Below are 17,790 nucleotides of genomic sequence, written 5' to 3'. Positions count from 1 at the left end.
GGTCTTTGTAAGTGCATCATCATCGTATTTGTACTTATTTTGTAGATTGACTAGTTTACACCAAGGTTTTGTTCGATGAATGACTGAATTTGCAATCTAGATTAAAACTTCATAGCTCAAACATACTCTTCTTAGAGTGTCTAACATCACTCGCTCTGGCACATTTTGGCGGAACGTCAACGTTATATATAGTGGAATTCTAGAGGTAAGTTAATGTTTTCAAAAATCCAAATGGAAAAGGATTTGCTAAAATATGCAGATTAGAAGCTAGTATCTCCAGTTTTATGAGAGAAAGAAGAGGAAGAATCGGCGAACATCCTAGCCAAATGGTACTTTTGTCTCAATCCGATAAAAAACAAACATATTCTATTGTGTGTTGACCACCGGGAAACGAATGGATTAAGGAAACATTTTCTGGATTATCGCATCAAAGTGTGTTGTGTTCGTTTGAAGTTATTGTGTCATTTATTTCTTGTTGAAACGGTGTTTTTCTTCAAAAAAAATTGTTACATGGTCTAAAAAAATATTTAGTAAAAATCAACTCGTAGCAACGCACATTTATATTGCCTATATATATATATACCCGAAAATAAAGGGAATAATGGCTTGCAAGGCACTATTTTTAAGACGTGTGTCTCTCTTTTTTCTCTAATAATTGTTGTTTAGTTACGATTATTCTTTTTAAAGTAGGTGTATTAAAATTTCCAGTATCATATCATTTGTTATCTATTGGACGTGTAACCTGGTTTAATGCACTTGAGAATCGATCAATCAGTTTGTAACTTTTTACAGTGGAAGCTATTCCTCCGAGCGACCGCAATGTCACCTCGACGATCCAAGAGTAGCCATACGGAGTACAAGCTTCCAACTCCGCGTACCCAGTGCTCGTCACGAAGGTGGAATCACGATCGCCAGATTAGATAGATAGACTTTCTTACATTCCCGTTGCAACGAATTGATAAATTTTCTACTCTTTTCAGTCCTTTTTAATTGACTCGAATTTAGTACAAATTTGTACTAAATCTGAGTCAATTAAAAGTGACCGGAGGAAGTATTTTTCAGTTTTTCTGCAAAACCTGCAGTTAGACGGACAGTCCGGGCCCACCGCCAGCGCCACGTAGACGCCGAGAAGGACCGCCCAGCTGTTGTTTGCAACGGAACGGAGCCATCGAGGGCATCCGCACCGCGTCCGTCCGCCCACACCCACCACCACCAGAGGAGCCATAAAGCAAAAACGCCGCACCGAACACGGAAGCTTCCGACCTCCGATCCACCACCACCAACACGACACGAGCACTCGGAGGCGGCAGCTCCCTCGTCGACGTCGCCAGGGACGGGCCCGCGCGCGCCTGCGAGGAGAGGGGAGATGAGACGGCCGCACGGCGCATGCGCCAGCAGATCCAGCCCGGCCGCTGCTTTCTTCCTGGCCGCCGCCGCGATCTGCGACCAGTTCGCGACAGGTGCGTGCTCCTGCTCGCCCCGCTCGATCTGCTGTAACACAAGCCGCCGAGATCTGCGAGTGGTACGTCGGGATCTGGTTGTGTTGGGAGCGTGTCGTGGGATTGGCCAAACATCGCTTCCCGTCGGTGCTTGCGGATTGAGGGCTCCGTTTATTCTTGTCCGTTCCGGTAATTATTATGGTTCGAGAATCTACCTAATTGGGCAGCTTGGGATTGGGGCTGAGGAACTAGCGAAATCCCGCGGTAATTTCACTGCTTTCCATGAACAATCAACCAGCTTAGAAGAATCAGGATACCGTACCAGAATCAGGTGTACTTTCGATCTCTTGGAACAGGTGTATTGAATGGCTAAACTTTTCCTTGCGGAAGTTGAAATAAGGAACTACTCCATGTGACAAATATGCAAATATGCTAGACCCAGCTCCCCGTCTTATAGAGCCTGAAACGTATTTGAGATTCGCCAAATACACGGGAAAATGTTCGCAAAAATATTCGCATTTCTCTGCAACTTGCATTTCTTTTTTTTAGGAGTCTGAAGTTCTCAACTCACGAGCTCAAATGATGTCCAAAAACTAGCAAAATGGTTGAATAAGTGCAAAGTATAAGAATTGCAAAAGCAAAATCGTTTAGGGGGTTATTCTCGTGTGGCCGCTTCCTGGAAATAGAAAATGAATGAGCCTCGAAGCGCAACTAATCATGCTTCACTTCTACTACGTATATGTTGCCTACATCTGCCAATAATTTGCCTTATTTTGTTAGGAGTGTTACAAAATCAGACCTCAACACACTTCACAAACCTTCCTTCTTTTATGCTAGAAGCCCAGGAGACAGTCATATATTCTCATGGTTTTTGAGTCACTGTATATGGCGACTAATCACCAAGCCTTTTTTTTCAAATCAGGGCGACTCGCGATCATATATCGACTTACGGCGACTATACAGCGACTTTTGTCGACTAACCACCCAGTCACAGGGTTGGTGACTCATTTTAATTCGGCGACTCAAAAACCTTGTATAATCTTCCTAGTTTTCTAGTCTATAGGTGCGCATGCTGACTCACAAGATAAAGCAAATATGGAAGCCTGTATCAGAAGACTTGTTTTGGCCTAGCTTTGGTTTGCCATTTTATTATAATGTTTATAAACTAAAGCAAAGCATTACACTGATGTGTTGATATTTCTTGCCATTAATTCCTAGTAGCTTGAAACTGTGGTTATACAGTTGTTATTCATATGGCCACATGCCCCTATCTCTTTACTCCTTTCACTTGATTACCAAGATCTTTTTGTCTAGTATGTTATTTAAATTCCAAAAATAAACGTAAGTAAACTAGTCGTAAGCATCTTGTTGCTGCAAATTCATGTCCAGGCTGAGTTTATTTATCCCGGATGGTATATAACCAGCTGAATCAGCATTATATAGCATAACTAATGACCAAGTTAAATCATGTTCGAGTAAACTAGTGCATGTTCAGTTTAGTTCTTGTGTTTTGCTAACTAGTGCATGTTTACCCGATAAGAATTGAGTAAACTGTGCGATTAACGACGATGTGGTTGTTTCTACTGCATTTTTTTTCAACTGCATCGTGTGTTTCTACTACATTGTATGTTTCAATTTAATGTATTTTACCTTGCCGCGCATTTACTAGTTAAGAACTGGTAAATGTTTACTCCAAAGTCAAGCCCTTGTTCTCTGGTGTAATCAGAATATTCATACAATTCTATTGAAGCACCTGATGGGTTAGTAGTACCCCAGTTTTGCTAGTTTTATGAAATATGGCCGAAGTTACCCAGGTGATAATTGGATTTGTAGCTAGCAAGCTAAGATCTTGTATGTATTGCATACCACTAGGAACCAGGTGAAAAAAGGTTTATGGTGCGTAGCTATAGCAGGAACCAGTTGCAAACGCCTCTGTGTAAGTTTTTGTAGTGATGGTGATTGTTGTGTATTCGCTCTTCTTCTCAATACAGAGCATATAAGTTTTAGTCAAGTCAAATTTTGTAACGTTTGACCAAGTTTTCTGGAAAAAATCAATATCTACAATATCAAATCGAAATTAGTAGAATCGTCATGAGTTCTTTTCTCATATAATTATGCATTTGTTACTGAAAATGTTAATATTTCTTTCTATATACTTGGCCAAAGTTTGACTTTGACCAAAACTTGTATGTGATGTATTGAGAACAGAGGGAGTATGATAGCATGGGATAGCAAAATTGTATGAGTTCAAAGTTTTCCCCAAAAAATTTGTACGAGTTCAGATGGAGGTTATAGTGGGGGATTCATTGATCGGACAATGAGTTTAGCTTTATTATTTTTGGATTCATTGATCGGACAATGAGTTTAGCTTTATTATTTTTGGATTTGAAGGCTATAACTTCTCCGGTAACCTTGGGACACATGTAGATTGAACAAATCACGTATGTTATCCATGTGCTCCAGTTCGGAATCATGAATTTAGATCAATGAAAAATTCATATGATGTTTGCAGGACTAGCTGCTGATCCGTCCAAGGATGATGACAAAGCTCAGTCAAAAGGTCATACTGGACAAACAGTTCTGTTTGTGCTGATAGGAATTGGGGCAGCCATTCTGTTATCATTCTTCCTTTTCAAGTATTGGCAGAAGAAGAAGAGAGAGGAACAACATGCACGGCTGCTGAAGCTATTTGAAGAGGATGATGACATTGAGATGGAGCTTGGTCTTAGAGATTGAAAAAATCTTATTTGTACAGCAAGAGTATCTTGGCTGACAAGGTAATATCTATCATCTAAAGTAGCATATAGTATTTGTAATGTATATACTTGTAATTTCTTATGGTACATTGAGCTTACATATTACATTGAACATAGATTTGATTGGAAGTATTGTTACAAATCGTTGCAGTAGTTTTGCTACATTGACTCTTGTGATGACTCTGTAAGATCTTGGTTAAATGCTGAGAGGTTGGGCAGTGCTTGTAGCCTTGTATATTAGATCACTTGTCAATGTTTCAGTGGATGAGAAATATTATGTTATTGAACTATAGATCTTACTATGTTTCGTAGATTACCTTATATTGTTCAATTTTTTTTTTCTCGCTCATGAATACATTCGAAATTATAAAATGGATGGTTATACTTTGGCACATAAACCTGCTTTTCTGTCTTGTCAATGCATCATGGGTTTGGTCAGTCAAAAAAATTATGACAAGACATCATAGGATTAGTTAAATTATGTTAACTTGTCCTCTGTTTGAACCAAACCAGGTTTCGATAACACATCTCTTGAGCACTATGGAAGCTTCTTTGGACCGTTTTTAATACGAAAATTCTCTTTGTTCACAGGTTTTCCTGGCAGATCATCACATCACTTTCATGTTAATGTAAAGAATTTGTTGTATTTAAACTTAGACAGACCTGCTGAGGAAGGTCTACTGTACCTTAGTATTATATGGTGAATATCTTGGCATTCATGGTCCATGAGAATAGATCTTAGGAAGTGTCAAGGTTTTTGAAATATTCTTTCATTACAAGAAATTTCTGCATATATACACCTCTACTGTGCTGTGCCTCCTGTCTATATTGCATCAATGCCAATCTGCAGAGGGTAGAAAGCTCGAATTCTGGCATCTATTTATGCTTTATCTTACCTTCTCTTCTGCGGATGCTTTCTGCTGCCATATCGCTTTTTTTCTTAGTAGAGTGTTGCTGAGTCTCTTGTAATTAAGCCATTCTCGCAAGGTTAATGGTAGTCATTGTGTGGTGTTTGGGTCTGTTTGTCTGTCGTCTTGAATCTTTTAACATGTGACAATTTTTCGTAGTCAGCACCAGAGTTGTGCAGAGTCAACATGGCGTCAGGTTTTGTAGTCAGCACCATCAAGAGAGCCAAGTAATAAATTCCCTGACTCGAAGTTGAAGGGGACATCCTTCAAATTTAGTACTCCAAGTTGAAGAGTAACTGGTTTATTTTGAATTATGTCTGCTTAAAAACTGGTTTGACCTGTGCTATGACTGTTCAAATTGGGACATATTTTCCTAATCGTAGTTACTTTTGCTGCTATATCATGTGAAATGTGAATGCTAGATGAAAACCTACAAACCTAGAAAAAAAAAGTATAGGTGGCCAGGAGTGAAATGCACGTCTAATTTTACATGCTTTGCATGGTTCAGCTGTGTTACAGGAAGGCATGACTTGTAACCTGAGCTTGATGATTTGTTGTCTTCTCCCCAAAACAAAATACGCAATATGCCCCATGCTTGCTGATACACAAGCCAAGACGAATCATGATAGATGTTTCTTCCCTGAAATAGGGCAGATGCTCGTTCTGAGCCATGGACTCTTTGCGAGCCAACTAGCAAACCTCGTCTCTCAAGATCGGCAAGGATGGCTAAATGCAAGGGTGCCTCCACATATAAAAGACCACAACCACGTTTGTGGTCCATTGCCTGCACGCTGGCACCGAGAGAAAGATGAGCAAGGAGCAGGGGAAATCTACCATGAATGATTCCAGCAATCCAAGCACAATTTCTGTGTCTTGACTAGAGGACTAGAGAGCGTTCCAAACACAATCTATCGGTACGCAGCTGGTGGATGGCGTTTAACTGCTTTGTTTTCCTCTTTCGCCTCCCCATCTTTGCGTAGTGGCTCTGCACCAATGGCCACCACCACCACCCCATAAGGCGTGGTAAGCGCGAGTCGTTGTCGCCCTCTTGAAGCGAGTATAAATGGTTGGTCCCGACGTTTCCAAGCCTGGAACACGGGCTCCCGAAACGGAGAGGCCTTACAACGCAAGCAAAGCTCCCTGCTGAGGGAGAGATTGGAAATTAGTTCGTGCACCAGTGTATGCACGCTCCTCTGGCCTGCAGCTAGCTGCTTTGTGCCGAGACGGGAAACGTGAATCTAAGGTGACAAACGGTGGTCCTTGCCCTGCAGAATGGAAACTGGGAGAGCGACACAACTTACCGCGCGTGCTGGCTAGCTAGTACCCTTTCACTTTGGATCGTGATGTCGTCGTTCATGCATGGTGTGCAGCCGGAACAGGTTAGCTATTGTAGTAGAACCTCTGAGTTAGTAGGATGATTAGTTGTGACTTGCTACACCAATTTGTTGATAACCTTGTTTCTATCCTGTCGAGATGTATGCATGTACACGGAAATAAAACTGACCGCTTATGGTTGTAGCGTGTAGGTCGCTTAAGTCGATAAACCTGTCCAGTGAATCACTACTATAAGCAGTGAACCGATGAGATCGATGTCGATCACATCGACCCTGCATGCAGGAATTTTAGCTCCATATGTCAAAGCTAGATGATCTATATGTACGCAGGTTAGCTAGGTACCTTTCACGAACGGTAGTTGTGTTTGATTGACTTTCTAAGACAAAGAGGCTAGTTCTCTTTAGCGCAATTACCGTGTAGATAGATAGCTTGGTCATATATCATATGCATCTTTGATGCAGAGGATACCGTGGGTAGTGTGAGTTTTCCATCTTCTTTAAGGGGAAGTAGTTAGATTTGTCTATCTAATCCTAGTTAGGGCAGCGTCCTTGTTTTGGCCACTATGGTTTGGAGGAAAATGTGTTGTTTTCTTTGATAAGAGATAAAATATATACAAATAATCACTTCTCATCTTCAGGCCATTTACCTGCGCAATTCAGAACCAGGGATCGCGACGTGGTGTTGGCGGCTTGTGATCAGGCGGCCGGAGGTGGTTGTTCGTGGAAATCTTTTACCGAGCACCGGTGGCGGTCTAACCCTAGGATTGCGTGTGTTGCGTTGTCACATGTTTCTTCTATGTACCAAGTGGTTGTGTGCATTCTTGATCGGATGCGGGGATTTCACATCTTATCTAGCTGGGTCATCTTTATGCATCTAAAATCAATAAAAGCTTGAGTTGTCTAAGAGAGCAATGTTTGTCCAATTATGAATGTAGTATCCTCAGTTGAAAGCATTTACTGAGTTAAGTAATTCAAAGATGAACACTATTTCCCCAATATGGTTATGAGAGTTTGTCAATGTATGCACGGTTAAGCTTACCCATGAGTAGACACATCTTTTGTAAAGACTAAGGTTGCAAGCGGGGCGGGATGCGGCCGGCCGCCAGAGCGCGACGCGGGCTAGCTCACGTTTTGCAGTCGCTCGCGGGAACGCCGCACCATCCCGCTAGAGCTGGCGCGGGACACAGCGGCAACCGCACCATCCCGCTTCATCCCGCTAGAGCTGGCGCATGTGCGGAACAGAGCAGCTAGCTAGCTAGCTATGTGAACGGTCAATGGAAAGCTGCTTAGAGCAGCTAGCTAGCTACTAGATACTGATTACCGAGCAATCTTAAATAAGGATGATTATTTCAACAACAAGTATGGTAAAACATAGAGTTAACTCTAGGATGATCTCAGTGTAGCCAGACCCTTACATATATCAGAAAACTTCCTACAGTTCCGATACATATGGCAAAACACAGAGGTAGCTCAAGATTGAAAATGCAGAGGTCTAAATTAAAAAAAAATGCAGAGGTCTGAGACGGCAGCAGGCGCCACGGGTAGTTGTCGATGGAGGTGACCATGGCTGCAGTAATGAACGTGCTGTGCTCGTCCACCGCTGAAGACCTCACTCCTGGAATATCTCAACTGTGTTAACTGCTAACATCACTTACAGTCTAAACAGCAAAGAAATGTGTAAAGAGTAAGCCCTCAAAAATAATGTGTAAATAGTAACTCAGTTGTTAACTGCTAATATCTCAACTGTGTTAACTGCTAATATCGCTGCAGCTACAACTTATCATCTATTACATAAAATTGAACCGATCAAACCAGGCTACATGATGTCAAGAACATCAAATGTTCCAAACATTCAAAAAGATCCCATGATGCAAATTACAAGATGCCAGATCATTGTTAGATCTGTGTTCTTGTAGCGTAGAGGGGAAGGCCCAGCTTGCAGCCTCCAACTCTCTGTATCTCGTTCAATCCTTCGTCGATCAGGTCTAACATTAATACACAGAATAAGATGCTATTAAGTCTTCTGCTGTTGTCTTAATGCTGAGGCTTTGGAAAGTATCAACTAATTTGGCGGTTCAGAGCAAGCAAGAGAAGTTTAGTGTTGTGTCTGATAATGTATGCATCAAATCCTGGTTTTGGCTAGCTTACCCTTCTATATTTTCCATAGACCTTGTTATCTGATGCAGTTGATGCAACCTGAAGGAGACTTTAGCATGCCACAGGATATACGGTTCATGGACAGATAAACCTTTAAACCAAATAGCAAGTTCACCCCACCCACATAAACAGTTTTGCACAAAGAACTACAATCTTGCACTTTGGCCAATATACTCTACTCATAAAAGTTAGTTCGTGCACCTCATCCGGGGAGAGAAAGTAAGAAATATAAGTTTTCTACGACTTTATATACTGCAAAGAACAAGAAAGACTTCAGATGTGTAGTGTAAAGAGCACGAAATAAAGCATCTACACTTAGTTCCCTACTCTGTAATTTTTGTAACTGGAAAAGTATCGAAATAATCGATATACTCGCCTTGGATTCGGCATCTTAACACACCTCCCTCTAGCCGCGCCCGCTATTTGTACAGGAGATAGAGCAATTTTCCCACAGAGCAAGCTTTACTTCAGCATTTCAATGTACACTATTGATCTTTAACTGGAAATGTTGTTTCACATTATTCGCATGATTTATTTTTCTTTATTGGGCTCTCTTTGTTTCTCAAACTCCCGTGAGCTACAAAATACAGTAAAGCAAAATCCATCCCCAAAAATAAGCTAGGCTATGTCTTCAACCCCGGTCGAGGTCAGAAACTTCTATAAAATGCAGATGAGTGTTACTTGAACAAAATGATACATCACATCACATAATCATGATTTAGCAATTTATACAACAGGTCACTGGATCAACCATGTGAATTTTTAGGAAAAGAGAAAAATACCAATGCTTACCTAATGTTGCAATCAATCCTCAAAAATATCATCTCTTGATCCATAAATATCAGCACGTTTTGCATAAACAACATCACTTGTTATTGTGTTGACATGAGTAGTTCCTGGAATGACATAAAACGATACTAGTTATAGCAAAGCTTAACACCAAACAATGTTAGATATCAATAAGAGAGAGTTAGTTACCGGGAGGCCGCAACCAGTCTTGAAGACAAATTAATGCCTCTACAGTAGAGCCTATCATATGGCTCCTATAGGCACTTAGTATTCTTCCTCCGGTGGAGAAGGCGGACTCGAAGCTACGGTTGATACTGGTGCAGCCAATACATCCTTTGCTATGCGAGAAATGATGGGGTACTTATGTGCATTTGCAGACCACCAACATAGTATATCAAACCCTTCTTCTTGCGGGTGAACAGCATCTTTCAAATATATAGTAAGTTCAGTCAGCTTTGCTCGATTTTGTTGCTCTTCTTGAACTTGTTTATTACATTGTTCCCATGGGTTATCGATAGTTGCTACACTGCTGGTTCCTTGGTCATTCTTTAGTGTTGAGTCATCTTCATGTGAAGAGTATTCAGTGAAGAGATCCTTGAATGTTTTCTTCACCTTAGTAAGATATTTTGTAGCCTCGGTTTCAAGTCCGGATTTCAAGCACAGCTCTAAGAATTTGAATTTGTACCTCGGGTCAAGAATGACTGGAAGACAAATGCTCAAGTACGACAGTTTCCAGTATTTCATGAACTTGGTCTTCATCACTTGAACCATAGATCTAATGGCAGCTTCCTCATTGTTTGCCTCTCTTTCCAAGGTTAGATGAATTTTCCAGAGTTCATGGAAATACAAGTGAGCGGTTGGATATAAAGTGCCAGACACCACCATAGTAGCATCGAGGAAAACCTCCAACAAACTGCAAACTGATTGTGCCGTTTCCCATTGCTCACTTGTAGGCTGACATGTGTATGACGGATCTTGCAACTTCAAAGCGGCAAATGCCTTCCTATACTCTAAAGCTGTCTTGATCATCAGATGAGTGGAATTCCACCTTGTAGCAACATCTAAAGTAACTTTCTTTTTGCATTTGATTCCCTCTTGTACAATTATGTCTTTGAACTTCTTTTTCCGAGGTGGGGAGCTTCTAACATATTTGATGCTCTCTCTGATATTGTCCATTGCAGTGCAGGTAATTGCCAACCCGTCTTGAACAATAAGGTTGATCACATGAGCTGCGCATCGACCATGTAAAAGATCTCCTTTGGAAGGTAACAAATTCTTTCCTAGCAGATTTGCCTTCATGTAGCTCACACATAAAGTATTATTTGTTGCATTGTCTAGCGTAATGGAGAAAACCTTCTCTTGAAGACCCCAATCTTGCAAGCATTCCAACATGATATTAAATAGATTTGTTCCATCATGCGGGGTATCAGCCTCGGAAAACCAAATAACTTTTTTCCTTAATTTCCACTTTTCAGTAATATAATGACAGGTTATACACATATAACTCACAACTTGACGTGACGTCCACATGTCCGCGGTTAAAGAGACTCGAGAGTTCAATTCTTGTAGAACCTCTCGAAGTTTTATCACAACACAAGTAGCACCCTGTTACTTGACAAATACAAAAACGATCATGCCTAACATGTGTAACCAATCATAGAAAGATAACCAACATGTCACAGTCCTAGAAACCACTACAGCATCACGTTTGTTTCAGCCAATCGTGGAATTGATCAATGAGCCGTCTTTTTACCTCAACTTGAAACGTAGCATGCAGCTAACAGTAAGCGGAGTCGCCATTATAATCCCAGCGAGCCAACTACTATGTTATTACTAGTACCAGAAATATTTCATACGAGAATGTTATTGGGGAGCAGCATGGAGAATGTTATTAAAGTGCCATTGCAATCTTCTGCGTGCCCCTGTTGTCTACCCTGCTTAAACATTCCACTGCTGTGACCGTATGCGAAGGTATAGCAAATGGCCAACAGAATAGCATCATAGCAACATGAGAAACAATTTATCAAGGCGTTATATACTTGTGAGGTTTGTATATCTCATCTTTACACAACAGCAAAACTGCTATCCCCTCGAGCTACACCAGAGCAAGATTGTAGAATGTTTCTGAGCAGAATCGACAGACGATACCAAGCGATCAAACATTATTCTAGGTGAAGTAATAAATAAACAAAAGATAAATCATGTTGCGGTACGGGCTCATGGACGACGGCGACGCGGTGCCACTCCACCCATGGTCTCAACTTTAACCCCGCTAGAACAATAATAATTGCTACTCTAATCAGGACCGGAAGGATCTTGGGTCACATACCTTGGTTTGGATCATTTGTAGCTGCAGCGATTTCTACAGATAGCAAAGATTGTTTGTTCTGGGCGGAGAGACTAGGTTGCAGCGAGGATGTAGGTCTTGCGGAAGTTGCCGGCGACGAAACTCCGGCTGCACTTGGCGACGGAGGAGCATCAAGAGGTGGAGGAAGATCTTCTCCATTGAGGATTCCAGGAGGGCAGTCCCCACGTGGTGATGGCGGCGGCGCCGCCGTCGACCCCAACATCAAGAACTGCGAGCGAGACCGATAGGGATGGGAGAGGGTTGAGGAGTTGGGGGCATCGGGTGTGGCCGTGTGGCGGCGGCGGCGGCGGCGGCGGCACCGTCCGTCGCAGAGGGGGTCAACGAGGTTACGAGGAACTGAGGAACGGGGTCTCAGTGTCTCGGCGTCTCGGCGTCTCGGGGATTCGGGGCCTGCGGACTCTGCGGACTCTGCGGGCTCTTAGCGGGCCACGCGGTCTGGTCGCTTCATCCCGCTACACACGACGCGGTCGACGAAGCGGCGCCGCGCGAGCGAGTTTTGCGGGGCGGCCCAGCGGCGTGGCGGGACAACCCGCACCACTTGCAACCTTAGTAAAGACCATGTATTGGTCAAATCATGGTGGAGATTTCCCTTGGCACCCTAACATCTTAAAATTTCAACATTTGGAGAGAGACAAATAGGTTCTGCGGGTGGCCTTGCTCGGGTCGGAGATGGTCAATAGGGAGCTCTTTACCAACATCGGTGGCGGTCTAATCTAAGGATTGCGGTGCATTGAGACATGTTTTTCTTTCTTTTTTACTTTACTTTTCAGGGTGTCTTTCCATAGGATGTGTGTTGGTATTGATATAGAAGTTGCATGCTACATTCAAAGACCGTGGGTGTGGTTGCAAAGAATCGACAAATGCCTAAACTATCTAAAAATGCAATGTTTGCCCAATTATGAATGTAACATCTTCACTTGAAAACGCTGTTCAAGTCAAGTAAACCAGAGATGATCATCATTTCCCTGGTATGGTTACGAGTTTGCCCATTCATGCACGGTTAAGCCTAGCGCTGTAAGTAGACACATCTTTTGTGAAGATTAAGGTGTCTTCAAATCAAGGAATTTCTCACGAGTCCGACACACATATCCTCTTAATTACTTAATTAGATATGTGACTGCCGTAAAAGAGGTCGTCAAGAAAAGTCAATAGTACTATCCTAGCCTGCAGGTGCACACAGCACCGTACCACTCTCCTCCTTCCTTCTTTAAAAGGAAACCTAGCTAGCTGAAGCGAGGCCAATCCATTCCACTTGCCCTTCTGCGCTGCAGCTTCCTGATTTCACTCCCGCTGTGTCCATCCCTCCGCTTCGGGATTCGATTTCTGGACACCAGAGAGATCTCCACTTCACCCTAGTGTTTTTTTCGGTATGCTCGTTCGAGAAAACATCAGAGCTTCATCCTAAAGTGGCTCTAGATAGCTTAATTTGCTGGGCTTCTTGTGCTCCTGGCTATTTTCTTGCTTTCATGCCTGCCTTCAAAGGGAGCCATGCGAGATCAAGCCGCAACCTCCGTCAAGCCCTGCTTATTTTCACCCTCTCCCAGCCCTCGTTACGATTCATGCATGTAGATAATTTGGGGTTTTATCAGTTCGACCTAGGGCTTGCTTCGAGACTGGAAAATAGTCCGGCATGAACAGATAGATCTTCCTGCCGGTTCCGGCCTTCTCAGTGGTGCTTTGGTGATTTTTGCTGCAAGGAGAGCTTGCCTTCTTTGGGTTTGATTTCCTCTTTCTCTTTCTTGGAATGATGTCCCCGGCCTGGCTTGGTTTTCTCATAACGTGTTAGCTGTTCTCCTTGTACTACTCTATCGAAGCAAAGGTTTCTGAAGATGTTCCAGATCTAGCTTCTTTAGTAGAACCTCTTTTATCTTGTTCATTTCTTTGCACCATCTTCTTTTCTTGATTTATTGCAGTCCTTTTTTTGCGGCTACTAGCTAGATCTAGGCATCTAGCTACTACTAACCTTAATTTGAACTTGTAAATAGATTTACATAGCTTTTGATCTATTAGTCCATGCTAACCGCTGCCTAATTAAGTTCGTCATATATGTACAGATTTACACACGTTGCATCAACCACTTAATTCTTCCAGGGTCTAGATCTCTTGTAGTTAATTCATAATAACATGCATATACATGTACTCATTTCGAAAAATGCATATACATGTACTTACCCCATATCACTGTTCTTTTAAGGTCGGGATTGTGTTTGGCACCATGGGGAGGGGAAAGATCGAGATCAAGAGGATTGAGAACACGACGAGCCGCCAGGTGACCTTCTGCAAACGCAGGAACGGGCTGCTCAAGAAGGCCTATGAGCTCTCCGTCCTATGCGAAGCCGAGATCGCCTTGATCGTCTTCTCCAGCCGTGGCCGTCTCTACGAGTATGCTAGTAACAGGTATATGCATGAGTACTTACTTCTATCGACTTTTAGTTTATATCTCATCTCACCAAGCCATGCATGAATAATACTTGATCACTTCTGAGTAGCAGTACTGCTGTGTATGCATGAGTTAATGTGCTCCGTCTAGCTACCATGTTATTTTTCTCCCGTGAAGCAACGTGCTAGATTAGGGTCGTTATTGGTTTCTTCCATTTTCCATTTGGTAAGATTCGGTGATATGCATGGGAATGATCCTATGGATTTGCAATCACAACAGATATTTACAACTTATATTAGCTCGGCATGAGTTAAGAATAGAGGAAACATAGTACTACCTCCTATTGGATTTAATCGATGTGGGATTGTACCTGGCGTTACTTTATTCCGCTTCAATTGAAGGGAGTACATGCATAGCAATTTTTTTTGAAGAAGCCATACACCCCATTGCGAAAAAATCATATATGCTTTTGTTTGAGGGCGCAAATCGGTAGGTAGCCATGGGCAAATCCGGTTTTATTGTTTGGCCGGTTTTAGCTTAGTTTATTTTTTTGCACTAAACTAGAAATGAAGATTTGATTTGTGAAGGGAAATGAACTACTTTCACTAACCGGTTTAAAATGGTGTTCACCGGTGTGATATTTGCACACCCCTATCGAGTAGGACTGTAAGGATCTAGTAATTGTTTTTACAAACCGGCAGATTTTTTCTCGCCATCTCATCAAATAAAATTTAGTTATTACCCTGTTAATTATTAAAATGGAGAAAAACTTTCCCTCACCTCATCAATGAAAAATATTGTTACCCTTTAAAGGGTAGGGTCTCCTTGGTTAGGAATAGGATTTTTCATGAAGTGTCACTCTTCAGTTTGGTCTAATTGAATGGAAATAACGTAAGAAAGATCATTTGGTCTTAGTCTCAAAGGAAAAAAAGGAGGAAATTTCACAATCCACTTGGACCTCCTTTTCTAGTTTGTACACGCCAAGAACGAGATCGAGGCCTTAAGTGGGCATAATAACATCCCAATTCTACCTTTTATGTGGTGGATTTTGATTTTTACCATGTTTATTAGGATTCTTGTATTTTACACATTCCTCTAAACCAAATGTCCAAGCTTACAACATTTTTCAATCTTCTGTTTTGTACATGCATTCCTATTATTCCCATATTCTATGTGTTTTAAAAATCATGCGAACCAAACAAACCCTTTTTCTCAGAGACGAGGCAAAAACCATCCAAAAAACAAAATAAAGAATCGTCCAAAAAACAAAATAAAATATATAATGACCTCACCAGCTATCATGGAACATGATAATGCAAGCAGGTCAAACTCCATACACACAAACACAACTAGGGAAATTCACCCACAAACATCACCCATCAGGCAAAATTTGATTAGTTGGTGCATGGATTGAAAAATCTAGGGCCGGGGCAGCCGGGTGCCCATGTGCCGGGTGAGTCCTGTGCATCTACAAGTTTGGAGAGAATCCAGGATAATTTTGGGATGTACATCATTTGACTACGTGGTGCAATTTTTTGCCAAAAGATGTTTTTTTGCTTATGTGTTTTCAGTTCCATGAGTAGGTACTGTTGTTTTGAGTGTTCCTGATCGAGAGCGGGCCGTAGCTTTGACTTCAGTCGACTGTCACTGCGCGCGTGCATGCCTCAACTATATGCAGGGCATGGCACGCCCCTGAAATGAAAGGTGGTTCCATCTTTCATTCATTCATTCATGCATGTGCACTGGGCAGAGTGTGTGATCGAAGTGGATATGTACACGTGTGTTCTCAACGCATGCGCGCGTATGTTGCATGTTGAAGGAAAGCCCAGGTTTCTCCCTGCTCCCTTTCCTCTGCCGTGCTAAGGGTGTAAGAGCTAGCACTACCCAACCCCCACTCGAGAAGTCGAGATGCGAGTAGCATGAATGTATGACCACTCAAATGTATGAATCTCTCCCGATATCTAGTCTCTCCGTCTCTCTCTATCTCTTTACATTTGCCGAATGTGGAGTGCAGCTTTGCAGATTTAATGAGCTCGACGAGTATACATGCATGGGTGTGTGACCATTCAAATAAGAGACAAACTGAAAATAAGAAACGATATGAGGCTAGCTAACCCTTTTTCCGTTTCTGAACATTTGGTTTAGCGCGAGATCGACGATCGACAGGTACAAGAAGGCATGTGCTAGCGCATCTGGCTCAGCTCCAGCTATAGACGTCAATTCTCAGGTAAAACATCTTGTCTCTGGTGCCATGCAACATATCGTCCTTCCTCGCTTCCCTCTGATTAAGCAGCACGCGCATCATGCTCACATCATTAAATTTGACTGAACGACGTGTACGAGCAGCGGCTCTCGGCCCAACCTGAATCTTAATACGAACATTGCAAAGAGACTAGATATCTGATGAGTTATGGAGCTAGTTATCTACTGCTAACTCGTTCCATCCGTTTTTACTTCATTTTGCAACAGCAATACTTTCAGCAAGAATCAGCAAAGCTGCGCCATCAGATACAGTCCCTGCAAAACGCAAACAGGTAAGTAGATCTAGGTCTAGCTATCCATCAGCTGATCACCCGAGGTAACTTTCTCATTTGACTGAATTTCTATGTATGCTTTACCTAAATCTCCTAAAATACTTTTTCTTCAGGAACCTGATGGGCGAATCCGTTGGCAATTTGACCTTGAAGGAGCTCAAGAACCTCGAGAGCAGGCTCGAGAAGGGCATCGGCCGTATCCGATCAAAGAAGGTGAATTGCTTCTGATTAGTTAGTTTCATCTACTTTTCGTAGAGAGTTCCAATCAAATCATTAGTTCAGCTGTCCTCAGTACACATAGTAAAATATATCATCTAATCGCTCCATATATGTTTTGTGCACCTGTATTGCCAGCATGAGCTGCTGTTCGCCGAGATCGAATACATGCAGAAACTGGTAATCAACTAATCACTAATACATATCGATCGATGCAATTGCTCGTGCTTTTTGTTGTTGTTGGCTGATTCGTTCCTCTTCTTGTCGGTCCACGCAGGAGGCTGATCTCCAGAGCGAGAACATGTATCTCAGAGCCAAGGTACGTACGCCGGCACGCGCAGTCAGTGCTTCGCAGTACTGTAAAGTCTGTAATCAAGGATCTTTTGATCTCGATCTCCTCGCTACATGTCTCACTTCCATGTACGCATGCAGGTGGCGGACGTGGAACGGCTGGCCCTCGCGCCGGCGCCTACGCCGGCGCCGGTGTCGGGCGGGGGGGAGCTGGAGGCGCTCCCGACGTTCGACGCGAGGAGCTACTACCACCACCAGGTGACCATGCTGCAGGAGGCCGCGGCAGCCTCCTCCTCGCGCTACTCCCAGCCGCAGGACCAGGCGAGGCTACGCCAGGATCAGGAGGCGGCGCCAGCGACCACCGCTCTCCACCTTGGCTACCAGATGAGGGGGGCCAACTAAACTGATCTACCCCTCCGCTTGGCGGCTCAGCGCGCGTTCAGTCGTCGATACATCAAGATCTCTTCTGGAAGTATTACTGTGCGCGATCGGTTCTAGACTTCAAGCTAGTATATATTGCATTATTGCTACACCTAAATAATTACATTTACATATGTAACTGTATGTGTGACATTGCTGCTGCATAAGGCACCTAGTGAGTACGCGAGCGAATGTTAT

At 42.8% G+C, this 17,790-nt stretch overlaps 2 protein-coding genes across 2 annotated transcripts; both read left to right on the top strand.

Moving 5' to 3' along the window:
- The first annotated feature begins 1,337 nt into the window (after nt 1–1,337).
- Nucleotides 1,338–4,995, top strand: LOC124707864. The gene is made up of 3 exons (XM_047239560.1): nt 1,338–1,460; nt 3,952–4,216; nt 4,787–4,995. Exons 1-2 carry the CDS (start codon nt 1,367–1,369, stop codon nt 4,173–4,175), a joined length of 318 nt encoding a protein of 105 aa, XP_047095516.1. The 5' UTR covers nt 1,338–1,366; the 3' UTR covers nt 4,176–4,216; nt 4,787–4,995.
- An 8,971-nt stretch (nt 4,996–13,966) lies between these two features.
- On the top strand, nt 13,967–17,574 carry LOC124648863 (MADS-box transcription factor 21-like). The gene is made up of 7 exons (XM_047188554.1): nt 13,967–14,148; nt 16,277–16,358; nt 16,601–16,665; nt 16,779–16,878; nt 17,020–17,061; nt 17,159–17,200; nt 17,314–17,574. Exons 1-7 carry the CDS (start codon nt 13,967–13,969, stop codon nt 17,572–17,574), a joined length of 774 nt encoding a protein of 257 aa, XP_047044510.1.
- The last annotated feature ends 216 nt before the right edge of the window (nt 17,575–17,790 follow it).

Source organism: Lolium rigidum, chromosome 4 (assembly GCF_022539505.1).
Source record: "Lolium rigidum isolate FL_2022 chromosome 4, APGP_CSIRO_Lrig_0.1, whole genome shotgun sequence".
NCBI classification, from domain to species: Eukaryota; Viridiplantae; Streptophyta; class Magnoliopsida; order Poales; family Poaceae; genus Lolium; species Lolium rigidum.
The sequence above is the reverse complement of the archived record's forward strand: the minus strand, read 5'-3'. Positions and strand labels throughout refer to the sequence as shown.